The following is a 23,740-nucleotide window of genomic DNA, read 5'->3' as shown; positions in this document are numbered from 1 at the left end:
TAGAAAATAAGACTTGAGAGTTCTGAAGCCTGGACCTTTCCTAGTAGATTTTCCATGCAATCTCTGAGCTTTATTTTATTCTAGGAGTAAAGTTTCCCCCTTGTACCAAAGATGAGAGAAATGAAGAAATGACTAGTTAACGTATTCAAATTCTTGGGGTGGTGAACTATATCTTAAACCATCATTGGAGCACATAACTTCTCAAGCCTTTATCCAATAAATAATTTCTGAGCACCCCTCAGATGTTAAGTGTGATAGCCAGCCTGGGTGGAATAACAGAAGAGAGTATTAAGAGCAGCAAGGAGGCAGCAGAAGAAACACTTTCGTTCCACTGTATTGGGAGAAGCTGAAAAGGGACTGCCCACGCCTTTAAAGAAGAAAGGAGCGAGAAGCCAGCCTGGAGGGGCCCTCACGAGAAATTGCACCCATCCTGGCTCTGAAGGTCACCAAACACCCCCTCAGAGCCCAGCCCTGAGAGCACCTCTCTGGCAGAGCAGGTCCCAGCCTCCACACCAAGTTCAAACTTTCACATTCACCCACCTTAGGACAACTTTCACTCTCATTATCGCTCAAGGAGAGGTGAGTCACAGAGCAAACCATACAGTTGAGTAAGGCAATGTCAACAGCAGGCACTGAATCCAGAAGCCAGTCACGGGCCACCAGCAGCGTCGGGATCGTGGTCCAGCATCCCGCTCTACGACCCGCCCGACGCCGCACTCGTCAGTCAGGGCTGATGGGGCCACGGCCACGTGAGGCTCCACCCTCTGGCCATAGGGAGCATCTGGGACTCCATCCACCAGGTCCCCAACAAGATCACGCTTTCTGGAGCTGCTGCAGCCAGGGACCAAGGCATGGAGGTCACATGAGGCCACTCCTGCCAGGCAAGGAGCTCCCCCACTGGGCAACTTTGACCGAAATTCCCAGAAGCCTGGACACCCCCTCTTCCTTGGAACTGCTGTGCCATTGGAGGTTCTTCTCACAAGTCTCCTTCCTGCCTGCCTGCCACCGGGCCTGAAAGGTCCCCACCTTCTCTTTGAAAGCCCTCCACCTTCTCTTGCCCTCTGCCACTCTGTACTTCAGACATCCCCCACCTACCCCGGACATTTCTTACAAGTCCAATCATGTCTCGACATCTGCTGCTCAGCAGACCCAAACTATCATGCTACTAATGTTGGATATTTTCCTCCCAATTGTCTGACGTTGTAAAAAACTGTGAAAGGCCTCTTCTTTGTTGTCTGCTGTGTGACTCCGGGCTAGACCTCTTCCCTCCCTGGGAACCCTTAATTCCTTCCTTCATAAAGTGAGGATAACAGGTTTTTCTCCATGTGGTTGTTGGTGACAGTTTTAAAAAATATGAACGCATATGAAAGAGTCTAGCACACGGTAAGCGCTCAGCACACATGTGGGTTGAGCTGAAAAGCTGAAGTGACAGGTGGTGGTGGTGCGTGCATGCTGGGTTCCACCTGCCTCTTTGTGACCCCATGGACTGGAGCCCGCCAGGTTCCTCTGTCCATGCAATTCTCCAGACAAGAATACTGGAGTGGGTTGCCATTGCCTCCTCCAGGGGATCTTCCCAACCCGGGGATCGAACCCGTGTCTCCTGTATTGGCTGGCAGGTATTTCACTGAACTACCAAGGGAGACTTTACAAAGTGACCTGAACTGAAATTAAATAAGTATCAGCTGTGTCCCTCAAGACACTGCCAGGAATGACTGGAATTCTTTAAGTTAAACCCATCACCCTCTGACCCTAAGGCATGTAGAACTGTACTGGAAAAACAAAAGGTCTGGAGAATAATATGAAACAGCAGTAAAGATTAGCACCTAAAGAGGGTTTCCTATGGACCTAGCACTGTGCTGAGTGGCTTCCATAAGCTATTCATGCAATTCCCACCACAATCCGAAGAGACAGAAACTGCTATTGCGGCCATTTTCCAGATGAGAATACTAAGACACAGTGAGGTCAGCTTGCCCACAGCCACGCAGCTGGCCAGTGGCAAAACCAGGACACACTCTGGCTGCCTGGCTCTAGGGTCCCCGCTCTCCACCCCGACACAATGAAGCCTCTGCCACGTAGCCCAAGGTCAAACAGCCTCTCACCTCTCATGTGCTTAAGCTGAAGGCATAAGAGTAGCAGCTGGGGTGATGATAACCACCCTATCTCACAAAAAAGTCACTTCAGGGGGAAGAGGACAGGGAGGGATACACAGAGGCCCTTGAACAACACAGGTTTGAGCTTCACAGATCCACCTATACAAGGATTTCTTTTTAATATAAACATATTAAAAATATTTTTTGTAGATTTGCAGCAATTTGACAAAAGAAAAAAAAAAACAACTCAGACAAACCACATAGCCTAGAAATATGAAAACATTAAGAGAAAAAAAAGGGAGGTCAGGAATGCATAAAATACATGTAGGTGTACATAAAACACACAAAATGTGTTTAAGTGGACTGCTTATGCTAGCAGGTCAACAGCAGACTAGTAGATAAGTTTGGGGATTATACTCGGATTTCTGACTGCACAGGGGTCGGCGCCCCTCACCCCCGTGTGTTCAAGGGTGGACTGTAGCGTCTGTTGAATGCACGGAGTCTCCACGCTTTTGCTGAATGGAATGAGTCTCCATGCTGAGGACCCACTGGTCCGACATCACCCCGAGCTGGGAAGGCAACCGGGAAACCAGGAGATGCCAAGGGGCGCAATCAAGGGACCCACTGGCAGAGCCCTTAGCAGCTGAGGCCGCGGGAGTTTCCAGGCCAGCTGCTCATGACCAACAGGACCTGCGTGGTTGCCTCAGCAACACGTGAGCTGGATTCCGCTCAGGGGAAGCATCGGCTTCAAAGACACAAAGGTGGAGCTTCCAAGAGGAGACAGTGGCATTCCAGCAGGGTCACCACCCAGTTCCACCGCATGGAGTTAGAGTTTGTTAAAGAAACAGCCACCCAGAAAATGGGAGACCCAGAGAGCCTCGAAAGCAGGCGGTTGGCAGGGGGAGGGGGGTGCTGTGTCCCCTAAAAAGATGAGTCCCCTTGTGAGTTTCCTGACTCCAAATCCAGGCACCCACAGACTTCAGGTGGTTTAAACACCAGGGTCTACTATCTGCTTTGTACAGTATAAAGGGGTCTCTCTGCCCCAAAGGCAGCTTCCTGGAGCTACCGGGGCTGTGTCCAGACCCCGGGATGGCTCAGCCAGCTGCCGTCTTCAAAGGCGACTGACAGAAACAGGGAACCTCCCTGTCCATGCCTTCAAAGCCATTTAGAAGGGAAAAAGCGAACAGCAAGACCGAGTCCTCCCACCGTGTGATTTTCTCCATGGGTGGCAGATGACTAGGAGCAACTGTCCCCACGCAAACCAGTCAGGAGGCAGAGGCAGTGGGACCTCCACGAGGCAACAATACCAAGGGGCTTCTGATCCCTCCAGCTCGGAGCTGCCGGGGACCCCCCGCCCCCGAGCTCCAACGTACTTCCCCAGCAGTCTCATAACTGAGCAACATGTCAACTCGCTACTCCAGTGAGAGCCCACTCACATTCCATGAGCGCCCTGAAGACCCACCGCCAAACACAGCGCAGAGAATCAGAATTCCCCAGCTTCTGAGATGCTGGCTGGTAGCTAGGCTCCACGTAGGCTGAGGGGGTTTGTCTGGCTTTCTACAACCCACTACTCACTGGGGCCTCTGAGGAAAAAAGGGCAGATGCTGTTTCTGCCTCTCTCACTGGCAAACTCTTCTCCTCCCAGCCATCCAGGCGCTACCCACGGATGCTCTACCCTGAGACAGTGTAAGCCTGTAGCCTGAGACCAAGGCCAGCTTGGCCTGGGCTGAGAACCTCAGGACCCTTGTAAATGGCAGGACTGCACTAAAAGGGCACCAGGGTTGAACGCTTATGTCAGGAAAGACTGTAGTCAACTCAAAACCTTACTGCCACAGTATTGACATGGTGAGATTATATTCCAGAACCTGGCTTAGGGAATAATCCCTCCACCCCCAAAGATAAAGCTCCAAGTTGTTCCTAATAACATCTCCATGCGCACGTAGGCTAGAATTAAAATCTCCTGCACAAATTCACACCACAGTCCTCTTCTGCTCTGGGGACCCTCTCTCCTTTCCTCATCAGTGACTGAGGCTCACACGAGAAGCTCCCCCTGGGGGTTGTACCTGAGGACACGGAGATGATTCTGCAATCCAGCTTTCCTTCAGAAAACCGTGATTTCAGGTAAAGCCGCCCAAGCTCAGGTTTCATTCTGAACTGAAGGGCTTAGAAGCCCTTCCTTTTGCAGGAACGTTGTTTATTCTCAAAAACATGTCTTAGCAGTAGCTTTATGTTTTGAACCCTACAACTCAATGACCAGTCAGAACACCCAGGTTTTGGGTGTGGCCCTTGGACTTTGTTATTGTGTGGGGGTAGATGGGCTCTAATTTATCTACAAAATGAGAAGAAGGTTTATCTCGAGCTAAAAGCAACGGGGGATTGTCTAGAGCTTCCGTTTCTACAAGGCTGGTACCACTTTGTGCAATGTCTCACTCAAAAATCCTTGCAAGTTGAATTCCTGATGGTCTCAAATGTAGTCTTTCAGGGGCTGAAGGATCAGCTATTCATAAGTCTGCACAGCATAGTAAATCATAATTTCATTACAGGTAATGAATGGCTTGGAGCATAGCCTCTGCCCAGGCTCTATGATAAAGAAGAGATCCTGAGCACTTCATATAATAATTGCAACACAAAGCTGGGGCCACACCTACACACTGACAACACAACTATTACCAGCAGGACTGCTCCATACCAACTGCAGGAGTGACAGGGAAGAATTCCTTATCTACAGCAACTGAAGTCTGGCCATCTGGAGTGAAGTTCTATGAAGGTGGTTTAGGGACCAAAGCTCCACCCCCTCCTGCATGCCACGCCCCCTCCCTTGCAGAGTATTAATGAGTGACAAGCAAGGGACAAGGCCCTTAATCTACTCTCTTGGGAGTAACTGAGATAACCAATGAGTGTTCTCATTCTTTAAGAGAGAGAAAGATTTCATACTCAGGTGAGATATCTGGCACTTAAGATTCAGTTCAAGAGCCTGCAGAAGGCCTGAAATAAGTCATTTTTTGTGTGCCTCAGTTTTGTCATTGATAAAAGGAGCCTGGAGGGACAGAGAAGGGAAGGGATCAATACTCTGAAAATCCAGCATATTATTCTACACCTACTAAAATGGAGAAAAAAAAATCAGGGATGCCTATGTTTGTCAAGGATCTAGAAAGCATTTTGTTTAGGTCCATCAAACACTCAGAAAGCACTGGGCTACTTCTCTCAGATGGCTTTGTATCAGATAGGGTTCATAATGTATCTTCAAACAAAAGAAAATGGAGCTTTCTGATTGTATCAGTTTGATAATCATAAGCAGTCCCAGCAAGGTAAGGTGCATTCTGGCGGAAGCCAGTGTTGCATTTGATGTATTCTTAACTCAGCTAACAGGCAGGCTTTCAAGCTGTGTTATCTGCCCCCACATCTTGACCTAATTTAACAAGTTGCCATGGGAGCCCAATGAAGGTTGATGCAATTTTCTTATCTTGGGAGGAAGAATGTAACTGTGCAAGAGAATGTGAAAATTCAGTTTCTAACTGATTTCCACACTTACAGTGCAGTAACTAAGACAGCATCAGAAGAAGTCAAATGTATTCCTTTGAGGGTGAAATGGACAGAGAACTGGGGTCCCAGAGGCAGGAAAATGGATTCACATCCCAGTTCAGGGAATCTATACAGACATCCCTTAGTTCAGGTCAAGTAATAGTGACATAAAAGGTATACACGTACTCCTACTGTGTGGCCACACATACCCTGGAGATAAGCAAATTTAAAAGAAACAGATTAAAAAAAAAAAAAAGAGCGTAGAACTTGAGATAGAAAATAGGTGTGATGTTTATGAGCAATAAAGAGTTTTGCCAACACTTGTACAATGATTTCCACTCTCTGAAGTTCTTTTCTGAACTTCAGGTCATCTTGGCATGTCTGCATAGACTCAGAGACCCATTTATAAGAACTCCAGTCACTGCACACTTCCCAGGTGGTAGAGGGGCCTAGGGAAGCACATTCTGTTCCCTGGCCCATTCCCTAGGATGCAGCTGAGATGATAAGGGGTCACAATGAGGGGCAAGATATAATTTTCACTGTGGACAAGAGATATTTACCAGACAGTGAACATGGGGCGGGGCAGGGGCGGGAAGGGGTTGGGGGCGGGGGGAGAAAGCCACCCAAATTTGGACCAATCCCCAAATGCCAACCATGGGGTGGCAGGGAGTTGGATATGACTGAGCGACTAATACCACAGGCCAAACAAATCCTGACCTTCATCAAACCACAGCAATAAGAAAATCCAGTTCAAGTCTAAGGACAATGACAATATCTTGAATTCGTCAAGATAGTGAACCTTCCAGGCCTACGAGCACTTATCTGTACTCAACATGTGCTCAGAAACATCTGCTGAAATAATTGATTTGTTACGAATGAGCTTTCTCTCCTGCGTCTAGCAACTTGTCTGGTGCTCATTTGTCTCATTAACTGAGTTAGTTCAATTACATGCTCACAGATCTTCTACCAAGAGAGGGTGGGACACTTCCACTTCGCTAAAAGTAGAAGAGGGTACAAGGTAAATTTGCCTAAAATCACACAGTGTGCTAGGGCTGGGGGAGGCATGGAGGACTTCTGTTTTCTGGGCTATTGTTTGCACCTCCATCTGAGATGGCTTGAAAAGTAAAATCCCCAGTTATAAAGAAGAAAAAGCTGAATGGTAAGATACTTTAAAAATTCTATTTTAGTTCAAATGAGTTTTTGAGATCATTAACTGATCTCAAAGATTAACATAATCTTCTCCTTTGTTCCATTCAATGAATATTTTATTCCCTTAGAGACAGAGACAGAGAAAGAGAGAGGAAACGAGAGCGAGGAAGAAAAGGATGGAAGGAACGATGGAAGGAAGAAGCAATCATTAAAACAATCCACCCAAAGAAGTGCATGCGTGCTCAGTCGTGTCCAACTCCTCTGCAACCCCATGGACTGTAGCTCGCCAGGTTTCTCTGTCCATGGGATTTTCCAGGCAAAATTACTGGAGTTGCCATTTCCTTCTCCAGGGGATCTTCCTGACCCAAGGATCGAACACACATCTCCTCATTGGCAGGTGGATTCTTTTCCACCGAGCCACCTGGGAAGCCCAAATAAGGGATGACATCAGACATAACTCAGACTTCCAGGACATTCCTGTATTTGTCCTGAAAAGAGCTTCTGATGTTCTGATCTGTTTGGCTTTGGATGAGAAATGCCCACCTGTGAGAAGGCTCACAGGTTGCATTTTGGTGTTGGCTCTCCTGATGGCTGTCTTCAGGTACAAATTCGTACTCCTAGGTCTTAAAATTCCACGTCATCCTTTTCCTTCTCTCCTTGAATCTATGACATTTGGAGAGATTTCCAACTTTCAGATAATTATTGTCAAGATCATCTTAGCCGAAACTCTTCAAACCACTCCTGTAGACTATGAGCTCTGCAGGCTTCTCCCATCAGAGAAGAGACTCCAATAACTTACACACGTGCCCTTTTCAGAAAAGTTTCTATTTGAGGTGGAGATCAGGCTTTCACCATTTCTAGAAACTTCTAAACTTTTTGTAGAGTAGCCACAATTCCTTACCAGAATCTTACTCCATGTAAGTTGACTTAAATCATAAGGCTTTCTTTGGCCATAACCCAAACTTCAGAACTTAGGAAGTCAGTATATTTAATGTCATTATCCACAAAACCACCTTAACTAGCAAAATTTTCAGAACTGTACACCAAGCAAAACACAAAATGATGAAAACTGTTACAGGAGAAGAATTATGATCATGCCTGCTGACAGTGGTTACAGTCGAGATTATGTCAGAGGGAGTAAGGCAAGAACTTTAATAAGGAGAAGCTACATTGAGTATTTGGTCCTGGAAGTCAGGGTGGCAGGGGGAGGAGAGGTGGTAGCCTTTACACTTGGACAAATGACAGCACTTGCGTCACAAGAAGAGAGGCAAACACAGCCACTCAGAGATGCCTGCCACCTCCACAGCCCAAATTCACTTCACAGCTACCTCTGCCTCTCCCCCTCCTAACTAAGCAAACTTTCTCTCTTCCTCCATCAGTGTACCCAACTGGAGCCCAGTTCTCAAAATACCTAAGCGTTACTATAAGCGGTTTTCCAGGTGTCGCAGGGGTAAAGAACCCGCCTGCCAATGCAGGAGATGCAAAAGATGCAGGTTTGATCCCTGGGTCGGGAAGATCCCCTGGAGAAGGAAATGGTGGCCCACTCCAGTATTCTTGGCTGGAAAATCCCATGGGCAGAGGAGCCTGGCAGGCTACAAGTCCATGGGGTCGCAAAGAGTCAGACACGACTGAGCACACACAGCACTCTCCTACAACCTGAAAAACACTTGACATACTTTCTTTATTCCAGATGTCATTAACAGAAAGGGACAAACTTTCTACTGTCTGCTGCCCAGAAAGGAAGGGGCTGGCCCCCTTGCAGAACAGCGATTTCCCATCTACTCGTGATGCTCAAGCAAGGACTTGGGGAATATTGTAGAAAAAAAAAAAGTAGGTGACTTTTAAGCCCCTTTCTGGCCCATGACTCTGTATATAGTCCTGGTCACTACTTTGAAATCCATACGTAACTCCTGAGCACCTATGCATGCACTGAACTGCATGAGGAGCTGGAGGGATGCAACACCCCTGATCCATGAAGGAGGAGGAACTTTTCCAAGCATGTGAGTTGTTCTCAAAGGTCAGCAGGTTTTCCTTGAGTTTTCCCTCACACAAAAACAGGGATAGAGCTCAGTCTTAAGATCAGATAGACACCTCTCTAGAAATGCAGGTTGAGGTGTCTGTCTTCATCCACACAAAGGGTCCCCACATGGTGACCCATCCAGGGTAGATAAATTGCAAGGGAGGCCAAGACCAGCACTGTGCACTCGAAGCTTAAAACAAGCTCCACTCACAACACAATTTCTGATTTTTAGAAAATACTACAATCTTACAGGCTTCCCCAGTGGCTCTGCAGTAAAGAATGTGCCTGCAATGCAGGAGTTGCCGGAGACATGGGTTTGAGCCCTGGGTCAGGAAGCTCCCCTGTTGGAGGGCATAGCAACCCACTCCAGTATCCTTGCCCAGAGAATCCCATGGACAGAGGAGCCAGGTGGACTACAGTCCATGGGGTCACAAAGTGCTGGACTGAAGCAGCTGAACAGGCACAATCTTCCAGAAAACGTCTGATCATTAATATATTCCTACTCCTTGGACAGTTCTCAGATGCACTCCTCAAACCTTCCCAAGGTTACACAGCCTCTGCGCCCCACCTCGCTTGGACAATGAATCATTTTGCTCTATAATCAGATTCTCAATCAAAGCCCAAGCTCTCAACATACACCTTCCTTTCTCTATGATCTTTCTTTTGTTCACCATGACTACAACTTTCACTCCTGGGGGAAAAAAGTCAATAATAAAGCTCAGTGAGAAGAAAAGTTTCCTCTAGAGCCCAGGATCTAGCCAGAGTGTAGGGTGACTGAGAGCACTTTTCCCATTTGTACTCCTGCCTGACAATGAGGATTCTACTGCCGATGAGTCCAGGGAGAAGACCAATTTATTGACAGCTTTGAGCGATGCTGCTGCTGGCTCTGTGTTCAGAGAGACCTCCAAGAGCAGGCGAGGAGAAGCCCCTTGATGCTAGGCCAGAAGGCAGAATTTCCAGAAGCACCAGATCGACAGAATTCCCTTCCCCTAGTTACAGATCCAAAATATCAGTTTCCCTACCGCTCTCTTGGAAAGACTCCCTTGAAATAGAATGATACGGTTTGCTTCCAAAACCCAATGGCTATTTGCAGAGGGGCCTGAGAGGCTGACCCAATCTCTTAGAGTCTATGTCTCCCCCAGAAAGAAAGGGGGTGACCTTAGGGGCTGGGGACAGCACAGAAGTGTCCAGGGAGCCCACCCCAGCGGGCGGGAGGAAGCCAGGCATCCTACCTGTGTAGCCGGCCAGGGCCGCAGCAGGAATGACGGGCTTGTCTTTATTGAGGTCAGCGCGGTCACGCACATAGTCCTTGAAGGTGCCCTTGGGCTTGTGGTTGGGCAGGGCGGCTGGATAGTCCTCGGAGTCGAAGCTGTCGTAGGAGGGGACGCGCTGCAGGCTGTTGAAAGATGACTGGCTGCTCCAGGACTGGGTGAGGCGGTCGCAGCTGTCGTAGCTCTCTATACTCTCGAAGGAGTCCTGGCCCCCGAGCTTACCTGGAGGAGGAGGAGGAGGAGGGAGGAGGGCGGGGAGGAGGGATGGGAAGAGACACTGTGAAACCCTCTCGGTGAGGATGCGCAGGAGGGACAGAGAGAGGGAGCGGCCGGCGGGGATGGAGGTGCGCGTGTTTGCTCCGGGGAACAGGAGCCCCCTGCACGGTCAGGTCTTGCTCCAGAGCCCCTAGGACCGAGACTGGGAGCCGGGTGTTGCTACTCATCTCTGCCAGGGGGAGACAGCAGTGTTTGGAACGACGAGAATTCCAGAACCAGAAACCTACAGGCTGAGAAACACGTCTGTTATGACGAGATTTCTGGCCGATGAGTTAGACCCAATGAGTGGATGAAGAAATCTGAGCTGCATCAGGCTCAACTCACCCTCTACCCTAACTCAAGCCAGGGAGATTTTCAAAAGGCTCCATTTGGCAAAATATTTTGGTCATAAGAAAAAAAAAAAATTCCATTACACTAGGAGGATTGACCTTCCTTGACCTTGGAACTAAAACACTACTTTTTAGCCTTTTTTTCCAAACACTCTTGAAATGTACATCATACTGCCTCTATGCCTTCTCAAATAGAAAAAGAAGTCATGAGATCTTTTTTTTCCAGGAGGTTAAAAAAGAAAACATTATCATTCTTCTAAATAGAAATCCATATTCTTTACCAAGCACTATCTGTACTTGAAATGTGTGCTTTACTAGGGAAACGAAGGCAATTAAAAAAAACAACGAAGTTGATTAAAGAGTTAAGGTCCGTAGCAATGGCAGAAATCCTTTACTCTGTGAGTTGCTTAAGGCATTCTTAACTGACCACAAGATCATGCAAGTTCATTAATTTCCCAAACCAGGTTATAAACAGCTGCTATGATTGCATAATAGCTCCTAGAGAAATTTCCATTGGCAAAAAATGCCATTTAAAAGGAGGCTGAAAACGGGGGGCGGGGGGGCGACAAAAACAAAAGCAGCTAACTGCTGAAAAGGCTCACAGGAATATTTTTTATGTTTTATTTCCAGATACTTTCCAGGCAACCTCAATTAAATCGTGGGAGATTAAATGGCTGATTGAGTCCAGCAAAGTCAAGAGGCCAAAGGATGTGACAAATGTGCATGCGGAAATACCTGTGAGTCAAGGCTAGCTGGCCTACTCTGACGTTTAAATCCCAGAAGAAAGCTGGTATATATACAAAGTAATACTAGTAAGTTTCTGGTGTATCCTCCCCTTCACAACAGAGGAAATTCGTTAAGACAATTAAATTCAAATATTTAATTTTGGTGTCCAAACCAAAATTAAATATACAGTAATTAGGAAGGAAGATATATCGCTTCCAAAAAAGATTTTTAACCCCAGATAAAAGAAGTTAAATATGTAATTTTTGCATTATCTACTCTTGTAAATTTCCTGAACCTCTTATCCCTTCCAACACTGCTTAGAACAAAAATATAGTCAGTTATCTGCTTCATCTCATTCCTTCTTCCAACCACTCATTCAAAGAACGGCAATCCCCAGAAAGCCTCAGAGCTGTCGGCCCCATCTGCCAAGTCCACGGTCATATTTGCAACTTTTTATTATTATTATTATTATTATCATCTAGTTAATACTCTAGTATCATCTAGTTAATACATGGGAAAAGAGTAAGAGTGGATATATGTGTATATATATATAAACTGATTCTCCTTGCTGTACATCTGAAACTAACACAACATTACAAAACAACTATACTCCCCAAAAATGTTGTAAATAAAAAAACTTTAAAAAGAAGGGATTGTCCCTTCCAGAAATTCACATTAAAAGTCTCAAGAAAACAGACCCCAACCAAGAATGCAGCAGCCTCTTTTCAACAGAACAGGAAATTTTGTGGCCTCCCATAAAAAGCTGTCCATCTTAAACATACCAAAAGCCTAAGAAAGAGTTTATATTTCCATGAGGAACACCCCACCAAGTCCCCTGCATTTACACTCAAAAGTCCCTGAGATGATTCCATCAGTCATTTTTATATCTGGAGGGTGTGGAGGCTGGAATTTCCACTCGCTGGACAGCTGAGGCTCCAAGGAGCCCCAGTAAGCAGGGACACTGAACAAGGCCATAACCGCCCCCTGGCAGCCTCTCAAACATGAGCCAAATGCAACTCTGTTGAGAACTGCGGTTTATAGCAGGAGGCTGCTTTCATTTCAGCTCTCTTTCACAATCCTAGAGCTGGGAACCTTCATTTACGGGTATTTTTCTCCCCAAATGGGTTGGTTCCAACTAGATGAGTCGCTCAGTTAGGCTACTGTGTTCAGAGGCGGGGAAGCTCGTGTCTTCTAAGACATCCATCGGCCAGCTTTCCTGAGAAATGTCTCGGCAAGGTCCTTGCAAACCTCCCTGACCCCACCACACAGACCTCAGGGCACCCAAAACAAGAGGTGGGGGAGCCCCGTGGCAGCCCACTCAACAGACCAGCACAAAGAAGACAGCTCTCTGAGTCTAAGGAAGTGGAATAGAAACACTCTGTCTACCCTAATGCAATCTGGGAACACTGCGATTATTGTTCATCATCTTCAACTAACAGTGATGCTTTCAGTCTACCCCAACCCTGCCATGGCAGAGTCAATCACCCCGCTGGAATACGTCCTGTTTGCAGCACTTCTCACTCGTAAAAAAGCAACTGTGAACAAAACGGTCTGCCCCCAAGTTTGTGTGCTGAGACGCTTGGTGTGAGCAAAGGAGAAAGAGGCCAGAAAGCAAGCCTTCCTGTTCTCTGTGCAGTTCACCGTCTGGCCCACCATCATTCATCTGGGGTCGCAGGAACCAAGAGAAGGAGAGGGAAGAGGCCAATTACACAAAGCAAAGCCAGACACAAGTGGAAAACAACCTGCAACAGTCCTGCCCAAAGTGACAGGAGGCTGGGCCTCCACCACACACACACACACACACACATGTGCGCGCATGCACAGCCTCACTGCACACTCACAGAAAGCCCCATGAGAAAGACAGGCGTTCTGTTGCTGTGACCCGCCTGAGAAAGAAGGTGCACATGTGAGTTTAAGTATTTAAATAGACCTGCACCCAAAAATAAAGAAGAAAGGGGAAGGTAAAGCTGGTCCCACCCATCCCCTTCTGTCTGAAACACAAACAGCCCGTGGCCCTAAGGAGGCAGATTACAGGCTCCGATTCTGCTGGGACTTTCCCTCCGCAGGCCTGCTGGGAGGAAGTGGAAGCCTGGACACTCGAAGGAGCTGACAATGTGAGGCCTGCGAGGTCTTGGCCTCAGGACAGGGACCGGGGTCAGCACTGAGCAGAAATCACTGCGGGGCAGGCCGGGCCTGACTTCTATGACCAAAGGCCTCGCAAGCACCACTTGGAAAGACTTTCTCCTGCTCCTCTTCCTGTCTGTAACTCTTTCCAGTTTATCCATCAGAACAATCAAGCCAGTTCTCCTGTGAGTGATATGTAGCATCATTTCAAATATTTGGCAGAAAAGTAGATCATAGGACTGGCAGGAACCTGGGTAAGCTTCTGTATACTTGAATTAGAAAATTTCAGGACACTTAAACTCAATAATAATAATAATAATAAAAAATATGTCACCTAACATTTCTGGGCTTCTGTTCCCTTTTCTCTGAAACCTAATTTACTCTGATTTTAGGAAGAGTTCTATAATATCTGAAATCATGTCTTATTTCTGTTTCATTTTGGATAAAAGGTAACATCCAGAATATCAACAACAACAACAAATCAGCTAGTTCTTCCCTGATGAACAAGTCAGTCTTTATACAGGACTGTCCTTCTATCAGAGCAAACAGTCTGGACAGGTCACTAGATAGGTTGTGTCTCTGAGTGTTTAGGTCCTCATCTTTAAAGTTGAGTGTATTTAACCTTTTTTGGCTTTATAAGGTCAGTCAGCTCTATTCAGAACCCTGTAGTTCACTGTCAATGAATATGTTACCTTTGTCATAACAATCACGGCAGTAAGAGAGAGTATCTAGTTTTGGAAGCTTCTGGCCACCTCTTTCCCTGGTCCTCTAGCTAAATACACACTTAGACCACACTGCTGATGACTGGTTCCAAATAAGCTGTTGGTTAACCATCTTCTATCTTCCCAAACCAAAGAAGTCACAGGAGGTTGGGAAGCCCAGGCTGAGAAGCAGAGGTCATCAGACACCAAGTCGACTCGGGAATATCCGAACACCAGGACGGTGCGGACATCAATTCTCTCCGAGAGGGTTCACAGAATCATTTTTATGTGACTGTGTCCTCCTTAAGCAAAATCCTCTCAAGGAAAATAAAGCACACATGCACCTAAAGTTATTATTTGGTGAAATGTCGTACCTAACTAAGAAATGTGACTGATCTTCCTGCCTGATTTCAGTCCCACCATGGACCCACAGTCTTTGTCACCATGAAAGCCTCGGCTAAGACTTCATGACACAAAGTTCCTTAACAGCTAGACATTTTAAGATGGAAAAGGAAAAACTCAGGAATGCCTGTGGCTAACAGTGAGGGAGGAAACAAAAAAAAAAGGGGGGGACCTGGGAAATACACCAAGTGAGGCAATTCTTAGAAATTTGTAGAGCAGAAATGTGACCTACCACGACTGGCCCGCCCCATGCACATGTTGTCTGGGGTCACCACTTCCTGTTTGATGGCAAAGTAGTCAGTCTGCAACGTCTCCGTCTGCAGAGGGTCCCGGAGGATGACCGAGGGGTAGTCGTTCTCATATTTGAGGGAGAGGAGCTCCTCCGAGCTGATGGGATGGAGAGTCTGGTAGGACTCTGTGATGAAGCTGGGCTCGGAGAACTCCGAGGGAGGGACGCACTGGGCGTGCTCAATACCGTAGCCTGGAAACACAGAGTGTGCAATTGGAGAGAGGAGAGGTGAGTACCAAAAAAAGGCTGTTCCCTTCCCATTTACAACGGCCCCATGATGTTGACCAAGTTGACTGCCTTAGGGAATAAAAGACAAATACTTGAAGTAAAAAGGGCCTGGGTTTTCAATGTTGCTCCACTACTTAAGGGCCATGGCCCTTGACAGACAATTCCCTTTTCTAACTGAATTTTCTCATCTCTAAAATAGGGATGATGGCAATCTTCCCCAGGGCATTGTGATGAAGATCCAAGGACAGCACACAACCAACCTTTCTAGCTCACAACAAATTCATTGTTGTGAGTATACAGATCATAATAAAGTAAAACGATAAAGCGAAAACAAACCTACTTAAGACACCCTTTGAAAGCAAAGCCATCAGATAAGCCCAGCCCTACACTAATTCTCTTCCTCTGGCCATTCCTGCAACCTGGTGAGGGATCGGGCACCAGGAGGACAAGGCTTTCTGCTCAGAGACAGAACCCGAAGCTGCAGAGCATGCCCTGGAGGAAAGATTTCAAAGGGAACGCTCTCTGTGTACTAGCAAAAAGGAAAGAACAAGATCAAAATCCCTGACCTGAACCTCTGTTGGCCACCACATGGCCCAGGGTCAAACAGGACCACAGGAGGGAAGCAAATCGCAGTGTCTCTGTGACTATCTGTCACGCTGAAGGTATCAGTGAGACCCCAGTGTAGGAGCACGCAGGGGAATAAAAAGTGCAACAGGTTGAAACCTTGTGCTTGGCAGGAATAACAAAGCACATAAGCAAGTGTCTACATGTTTTCTAAGGTTTTTGTTTTTATCGACCATTTTTCAAGTCTTTATTGAATTTGTTACAATATTTCTTCGGCTTTATGTTTTGGTTTTTGGCCACGAGGCACATGGCATCTTAGCTTCCCAACCAGGGATCAAACCTGCACCCCCTGCATTGGATGGTGATGAAGTCTTAACCATTGGGCCACCAGGGAAGTCCCCAAGAGTCTACATGTCCGAAGCTATTATTTTCTGTAGAATTGCCAGGCAGGAGCCTGAGATGGCCTAGGACAGGGTTCCTTTCCTAAATTCCCATCACAGTGAGCAGGAAAAGAGAAGAGGAGCTGAAAAGAACTTACTAATGAAGTAATCCGAGGTATAGCGGGACTCTGGGTAGGGAGGGTTGACTCCATTAACTTGGTATGGCTTCACATCCTCTGCAACAGACCAGGAAGGAAGGGGACAAAGAGGTCAGCATGCGAGCAGTGCTCAGCAGAAGAGGACCCTGGAGGTGAGGACCACAGTGATCTCAGTCCCTCTGAGAGAAAATCTGCATGTTCCCTAACTGAGCTAGTGTCTGAGCCTCCCCTGACTGGAGCCTTGTCTACAGATGAGCTCACCAAAGTATGGCTAAGTTTATGATTTCAGTAGCTGGAAATGGGGATTTAATATCTTGGAAAGCACGCCCATGAGTAATCTCGAAGGGCTGGGAAGGCATCCACCCTCTTTCTGATGCATGCGTGTACCGCCAGCCTCCAAGGCTTGAAGACATCTTATTGTTGTTGTTGTTTAGTCGCTCAGTCGTGTCCGACTCTTTGCAACCCCATGGACTGCAGCCCGTCAAGCTCTTCTGTCCATGGGATTTCCCAAGCAAGAGTACTGGAGTGGATTGCTATTTCTTTCTCCAGGGGATCTTCCACACACCTTGGGAATTTACCAAAATCAGTCGCCAATATTCAAACAGATCAGGTCCAAAGTTTTTCAGAAACACAGGACAATCGTTTTAGGCAGGAAGATTTTTACTATTTTCTTATTATTCTTATTGCTATTTTATTTATTTTTGGCCATGCTGCGCCACACAAGGGATCTTAGTTTCCTAACCAGGGATTGAACCCCAGCCCCCTGCACCAGAAGTGTGGAGTCCCAACCACTGAAGCACCAGGGAAGTCCAAGCAGGTAGATTTCAGAGCCTCTTCTTCCAACAGATACCTGGTGTTTGGTGTTTTTCCGTTGCCCTCAGATTTCAAGTTCAGGCCCAGGTAAGACACTAGGAAGGTGACTCTACTTGGTGAAATATGACAGAAGAGCCACATAACCAAAGTTCTGTCCGGATGCCAAGCTCCGTAGGAATGAAAGTAGAATGCAGATGAAGGTAACCAAGCAAAGAAACTTCTCCACTGAATGAAAGTGATCCTGCGGATCCCCTAATGGCCCTGGAATCTGGTGGCAGAGCCTGACTACTGTATGGAACAGTCGGATTACATTTCACTGTAAGAATCAGATGCAGACAGAGGGGGCTGGTTTGGGTTTTTCCTCGGGTATTTGATAGCTTGTTGGGAGCAGAGACTGCTGGGAAAACAAGTTCATGCCTGCACAGAAAAACAGTTCCCAGCTGAGATAAAATGATTAAACTCTACTTCAGCAGCTTATCAGATTGAAACATCCCCTGTACCTTTGGCCTGCCACCCCACCCAGAACAGCTATGTTTTTTTCAGCACTGGGTTGCTTTACTTTAATCACAGAACAAAAGCTGTAGCCTCAATACAAACATCACGCTCAGCTCTTGGAGGATCTGCAGAAGCACAGCGCTCCATCTCCCTTGACAATGGGTGAGATGTTCTCAAACTCACTCCATTACGCTCTCATTCTCCTAAATTCACTGGTATGATTCCTCTGCAGGAAGGTAAATAGCTGATTCACTGGAAAAGACCCTGATGCTGGGAAAGACTGAAGGCAGGAGGAGAAGAAGACAACAGAGGATGAGACCGTTGGATGGCTTCACCGATTCAATGGACATGAACTTGGGCAGGCTCCGAGAGATGGTGAGGGGCAGGGAGACCTGGCGTGCTACAGTCCGTGGGGTCACAAACAGTCAGACATGCCTTGGTGACTGAACAACAACAAAGCCAGAAGCTCCCCCATGAGTCCATATCACTACACAAAGAACACAGGAAGGGAAGTTTGACTGAAAAGCCCCAGGTTTAAGGAAACAAGTGATGCTGAGGAAACCACCTGACTGGTCCTCATTGTACAGAGACAAGGACTCACTCTAAGAGGACATGCCCTTCCTGTGTCCCAGGGATGCTTTTAGAATCCAAACGGACTGGTTCACAGTGCAAACTTTTCTATCTATTCATCCTATTAATTTTTGAGAGTTTGATATTGAAACTCCAACTAAAGATCTTAATTTATCTACTTAAAAAATAATTACACAGTGGAGCTCTATGTACCTTTGTTCTATATTGTCCAAGTCTCCTGTAAATGTGTTATCATAATTTCATAACTTAAGAAAAGGAAAACGTATTTTCAAGCCCTTTGGAAACAAGGAAATGCTGTGTAGATGAGCAGTAACTGATCAGAGGCCGGCTGAGACACCCGAACACCTGGCTGCCCTGGGGTGCTAACGAGAGGGAAGCGGTGCTTTGGCAGTATATATTTGGGTGACACGGTCTGGTAGAGTCCACTGCCATGTTTCTAAGCCAATGCTTGCATCAGACCTGCTCTGAGCCTGCCGTATCCTTTCCCTCTATAAACAAGCGCTCACGTCAACACGTTATGAGTGGTTTGTGTGCAGTTACACCGAGATCACGGCGTGGCTTCGGGGAAGCCAGTACTGCCGCCCAGCAGTCCTGGGCCAGATTCACCTACTTCTCAATTCTGCTTATTTATTTATTTTTCAGCTACAGCTAAGGAGAAGGGGGGGAGGGGGCGGGTAGAGTAACACTTCTGTGCCCAGAGGAGTCTAATTTGGGTCTCTCTTGGGCATTGCAGAATGGAAAATATCCTTAAACAAAGGAAGGTATTATATGGAATAAAAAGTGCTAAGCCTGAGCTCTGCTCCCTGCCCCCCGCGTCTGCGCCAGGGGTTGAGCTGGAGACCACAGGGAAAGGGTGGGCCTGGGTCAGAGAGGGCAATGGGCTTCTAGGCTTACAGTCAGCTGGAGGGCACTGCTGACTGCTGGTAACTGCAATTTATTTTAAGAAGAAATTCAGAAAAATAAGCGCAAAAACACCCAAGTTTGCCGCCTGCTGCTGTTTCTATACTCAGCCCGGACTGTGGTGCATGAGTCACTCGGTCCAAAAAGGTTGGAAGAGGCTGGTAGGAGAGGCCATGTCATTACAAGGTTGCAACACGGCGTCCTGACATAACCCTGGCTTCTGCTTCAGATGGAAAAGGTGTACCTCGCGACTGCAATTCCAATCCCGTTAGTGGGCAGAGAAGACTGCTTATTAAGAAGCTCGGAAACACTGAGTTTGGATGTGGCCATGGATCCAGGGAGTGTGTTTCACGATTGCCAAAAAAAAAAAAGAAAGGAAAGAAATACTCTTTTGCTGCTGGTTGTGAGCGCTGCTTGTTCAAGCAGTATGTGAGGCTAAGATAAAGACTGAGATTAGAACTCTGCAACCCGAGAAGCTTTAGGAGGTAAAGATGAAAAGTGCAGCATTCACATATACACGAACATATGTAAATAGACAGCCAATGGGAATTTGCTGAAGGACTCTGGGAACTCAAACTGGGGCTCTGGAATAACCTAGAGGGGTGGGAATGGACTGGAGGTGGGAGGGAGACTCAAGAGGGAGGGAACATATGTATAGCTATGGTTAATTCATGTTGATGTACGACAGAAATCAAACCAATATTGTAAACTAAGAATCAATTAAAAATAAACAAACATTAAAAAAAAGTGGAGCATCCAGTACATAGAAGAAAAAGAAACTAACGTTTATGGAGCACCTGCTCCCTACCAGGCACCATACGGCAAGTCTCCATAGACCGTATGTGCTGTGATTGGACACCCAGAGGATGACTTCGATGTGGTACCTCGCTCCCCAGTCTACTCCAGAAGCTGCCCTATGCAGGTCCCACCTCCCCTGCCCCACCCCATCCTCATGCATTTACCTTTCTGCAGGATCTCCAGGTGTTCCCATAAGATGTCCCCAACGAAGTCTGGGGCCAGCTCGAGAAAGCAGTCTTTTCCCAGCGCGCAGAGGGCTGCCCCATTCATACAGAACTTCTGGAAGTCCACACCCTTCAGGCTGAACTCATTGACAGCCCACATCACCCAGTCCCGAACGTGGGTCTCTGTCCACTGCCGGGGGTCTGCGGGGAGAGATCAGATGATGTCCCAGCAGAGCAGGGTCTCAACTCTTCCCCGAGCCTCAGACACTACATGGAAGCACCTGACCTTCGCTGAGGATGTTCTCAGATTCACGGAATGAGGAAGGCCTGATGGAGTATCTTCCACAACCCTCCTCCTCGCATCCAGGTCAGCCCCATCTTCTCCCTCCCACCAGTTAGCTGATCACTGCCATCAGCCAAAAAGTAACAAAGAGTATTCTCCACCCATGGAACCTTCCGACAGGTTCCAGGAATCTCCTCTCTCACTGCCTTATTTCCATCAGACTTCATTAAAGCCTGGGACAAGTGAACAAATGACTCCTTCAACGGCAATAGTGACAAAGTCAAGTGTGCTCTGGACGTTGCACTCACCTCTGCCTCCACTTATTCATGTAATTTACTTGTGGCCATTATGCTTAATTATTCTTATCTTAGTTAATGACGGTTAATACAGTTGTCCTTGCATATCCAACATGATTGGTTTCAGGACCGCCCCCTTCAGATACCAAAATCTGGGGAGGTGCATGTTCCCTCATATATACAAAAGGGTGGGGTGCACTCAGCCCTCTGTGTCTGTGGGTTCTCACATCCCCAGATTCAGCCAACAGAATTGGATCTGTGGTTGTCTGAATCCACCAATATGGAACCCTTGGATGCGGAGGCCCAACTATAGTAATCATAGCAATTAGTAACAGTGCACCATTCAAGTGATACTTAGTAGTAACAACATTATCGTGTGTGTGTGTGTGTGTGTGTGTGTGTGTGTGTGTGTGTTAGTCACTCAGTCATGTCCAACTGTTTGCAACCCCCTGAACTGTAGCCTACCAGACTCCTGTCCATGGGATTTCCCAGGCAAGAATACTGGAGTGGGTAGCCATTTCCTTCTCCAGGGGATCTTCTTAACCCAGGGATTGAACCCAGGTCTCCTGCATTGCAGGCAGATTCTTTACCACTGAGCCACCAGGGAAGCCCAACAATGTCATTAGGTACCTGTATTATACCAGATAACCTGTAAAATATATACATAAGACAGGCCCTGCATTGAGAAGCCAGGTAGAACAGACGATATATAACCTTCATGTGTGGTCCTGGTTTAACATGACTACACCAGCTCCTGACACTGAAAGGGCCCCGGTGATGGCAGGGTATGGTGCCTACACACACTTCCTCTCACTGTTATCCCCTTCAATCTAGAAGATGACTTTATGAGATGGTGGAAAAGTGGATGGTCAGAACTCACTTTATTCTGCTTTATGACTGGGCTCTGCTGTCAGCGGAGGTTTGTGGGAAAGCAGGTTATTATTCTTTGTGGAAAGGTAGACAGATTCATTCATGCAATCTCCCTGAGGCCTGTGTCTGGCAGGGTGGAAGCCGCTCCCGCAGCAGTAGCTCCGGCTGGGTGCAGAGGCAGCCTCTGTTTCTCTTACTCAATAGAAACGTGTTCTTTCTGCTCTCAGTTGCTCGGAAAATGCCGCTTAGTCAAGGCTTAAGTCTTCCCTAGTCATTTTTCCTTTCTGACCACTACAGTTCCCTTCCCTTTACATTCCCAAATAAGCTGTTTCAGAGGAGAAGGCATGCATGCTAAGTCACCTCAGCTGTGTCTGACTCTTTACAACCCTGTGGACCACAGGTCGCCAGGCTTCTCTGTCCATGGGACTCTCCAAGGCAAGAATACTGGAGTGGGTTGCCATGCCCTCCTCCGTGAGATCTCGACCCAGGGATCAAACCTCCTGCATTGGCAAGCAGGTTCTCTACCACTAGCGCACCTGGAATGTCCTCAGAGGAGAATACCCAAGTATAAACACGTTTCACCAAAGGACATGGAAAAGAGTAAATTCCCAGAACTGGAGCTCATGGAGTTCATCTAATGGCACCCCAGAATGACACCAAGACCATGCCTTCCAAACCTGTCTGTACAACAGAGTCACTTGAGCTTTACAATTACTGATGCGACCAGCAATGGTGACTTAATTGGTCTGGGATCTGGCCTAGGCTGTGGAATTTTCTGACGATCCCCTCTCTAATGTTCAAACAAGTTTGGGCACCACTGCCCTAAGACCAAGATGGCAGGGACAAGCCTGGGAGATGAGGGAGCATCAGCATGTGCCTACACTTGTTCCAACAGACGTCTGTCCCAGTCTGTGGCTGCTGACTGAGGGTGGTGAGTAATAGTGTCTATCTCAACCAACAGGTGAGAAAACTAAGCGTATCTCAAAGTCTGGTCCATCCTCTCTCCTTCCAACTACAAAACCTACCTTTTGGAATTCCCAGACGTTGCTGCTCTTTAGAGAAACCACTGAAAGTAGCTTTCAAGGCTTGAGACATCATTTCTTTGCTGCTAGGAGTTAACAGTGGGACATCTGCGCATTCCATATCTGCAAGGCAAAAAATATCATATGAATACAAACAAAAATGAAAAAGCTGATGGACGTAAGCTAGACTGATGGTGGTGATCATTCTGCAATATATACAAATATCAAATCATTATGCTATGCACCTGAAAGTAATAAATACATGTCAGTTATACCTCAATTTTAAAAATGAAACTAAATAGGTAATTAACCACCCATAAAATATAATAGAGCATGAATGGGCTGAAAGAGGCAAGCTGAGAAATAACTGTAGTAGCATCATCACCAGGGCAGGTAAAATTTGGGGGGCTTTCCATAGTGTGGTAGGGTCTGTAAAAAAAAAAAAAAAAAAATTCCTGACTCTTGCCTTGAATGTCTGTATCTCTGACAAAATACGTTAATTCTTTCTGAATAGCTCTACCAATTCCCCATAGCCTCTATTCATCCTTCACATTCACTGAGAATATTAATGTTTCTGCACACTTGCTGTTACCTCTGAAAAGGAAATAACAGCATTCATTCAATAAGTAATTATTTAGCCCTTGCTACATGCAAGAGATTAGGGAAAGAACACTGAACAAGACAGAAATGATTCCCACCCTGATGGAGTTGGGTATCATGTTCCAGCAGGGAAATCGGTTAGTAAAAATCTATTTGCACAATTTAACTTCAAATACAACATCAACAAGGGCTTCACAGGAGTAGGAAATGAAGTGTTAACCCATAATAGAGTGCCCTGTAGGTCTGAAGGAATCAGCAAAACCCTCCTTCAGAAGACAGATGTTTGACCTGAGATCTGAAGGAGACAGGATACAGGAATTTAAGAAAATTACTCCAGACCAGTGGTTCTCAACGTGTGGTCCCCAGACCAGCCGTATCAGCATCACCTGGGAACTCAGCCCCACATAGACCTCCTGAATTACAACCTCTGAGGGGGCGGAGCCCGGAAATCCATTTCAACACAGAATCCAGGTAACCCTCATGAGCACTGATATTAGAGGACTGAGATCCTAGATGAAGGGAATAGCGTAGCTGAAGATTCTGAGACGAGGGAAGAGGAGAACCTCGGCTGCTTTAGTATCGAAAAGGTCAGGGAGCTGGAGCACAGTGACTGGGGACAGCAGCCTCAGACGAGGTTGAAAAGGTAAGTAAGGAGGGTGTTCAGGAATTTACAATTGTG

The 23,740-nt window shown here is 46.8% G+C and overlaps 1 protein-coding gene across 4 annotated transcripts in view; it reads right to left on the bottom strand.

The window, feature by feature from the left end:
* The window catches only part of ETS1 (ETS proto-oncogene 1, transcription factor), a 148,103-nt gene that overhangs the window by 14,558 nt on the left and 109,805 nt on the right, over nucleotides 1–23,740 (bottom strand). For 3 of the 4 annotated variants that reach the window (XM_061166769.1, XM_061166777.1, XM_061166785.1), the window contains 5 exons: nucleotides 22,465–22,584; nucleotides 19,991–20,191; nucleotides 16,230–16,307; nucleotides 14,843–15,091; nucleotides 10,014–10,274 (listed from right to left, as the gene is read on the bottom strand). In XM_061166769.1, coding sequence (XP_061022752.1) covers nucleotides 10,014–10,274; nucleotides 14,843–15,091; nucleotides 16,230–16,307; nucleotides 19,991–20,191; nucleotides 22,465–22,584 — 909 coding nt within the window. The remainder of the gene's footprint in view (nucleotides 1–10,013; nucleotides 10,275–14,842; nucleotides 15,092–16,229; nucleotides 16,308–19,990; nucleotides 20,192–22,464; nucleotides 22,585–23,740) is intronic. The other variant, XM_061166794.1, reaches the window with a different exon arrangement.

The sequence above is a fragment of the Dama dama genome, chromosome 2 (genome assembly GCF_033118175.1).
Source record: "Dama dama isolate Ldn47 chromosome 2, ASM3311817v1, whole genome shotgun sequence".
Classification (NCBI taxonomy): domain Eukaryota; kingdom Metazoa; phylum Chordata; class Mammalia; order Artiodactyla; family Cervidae; genus Dama; species Dama dama.
This window is presented reverse-complemented; position numbering and strand designations above follow the sequence as displayed.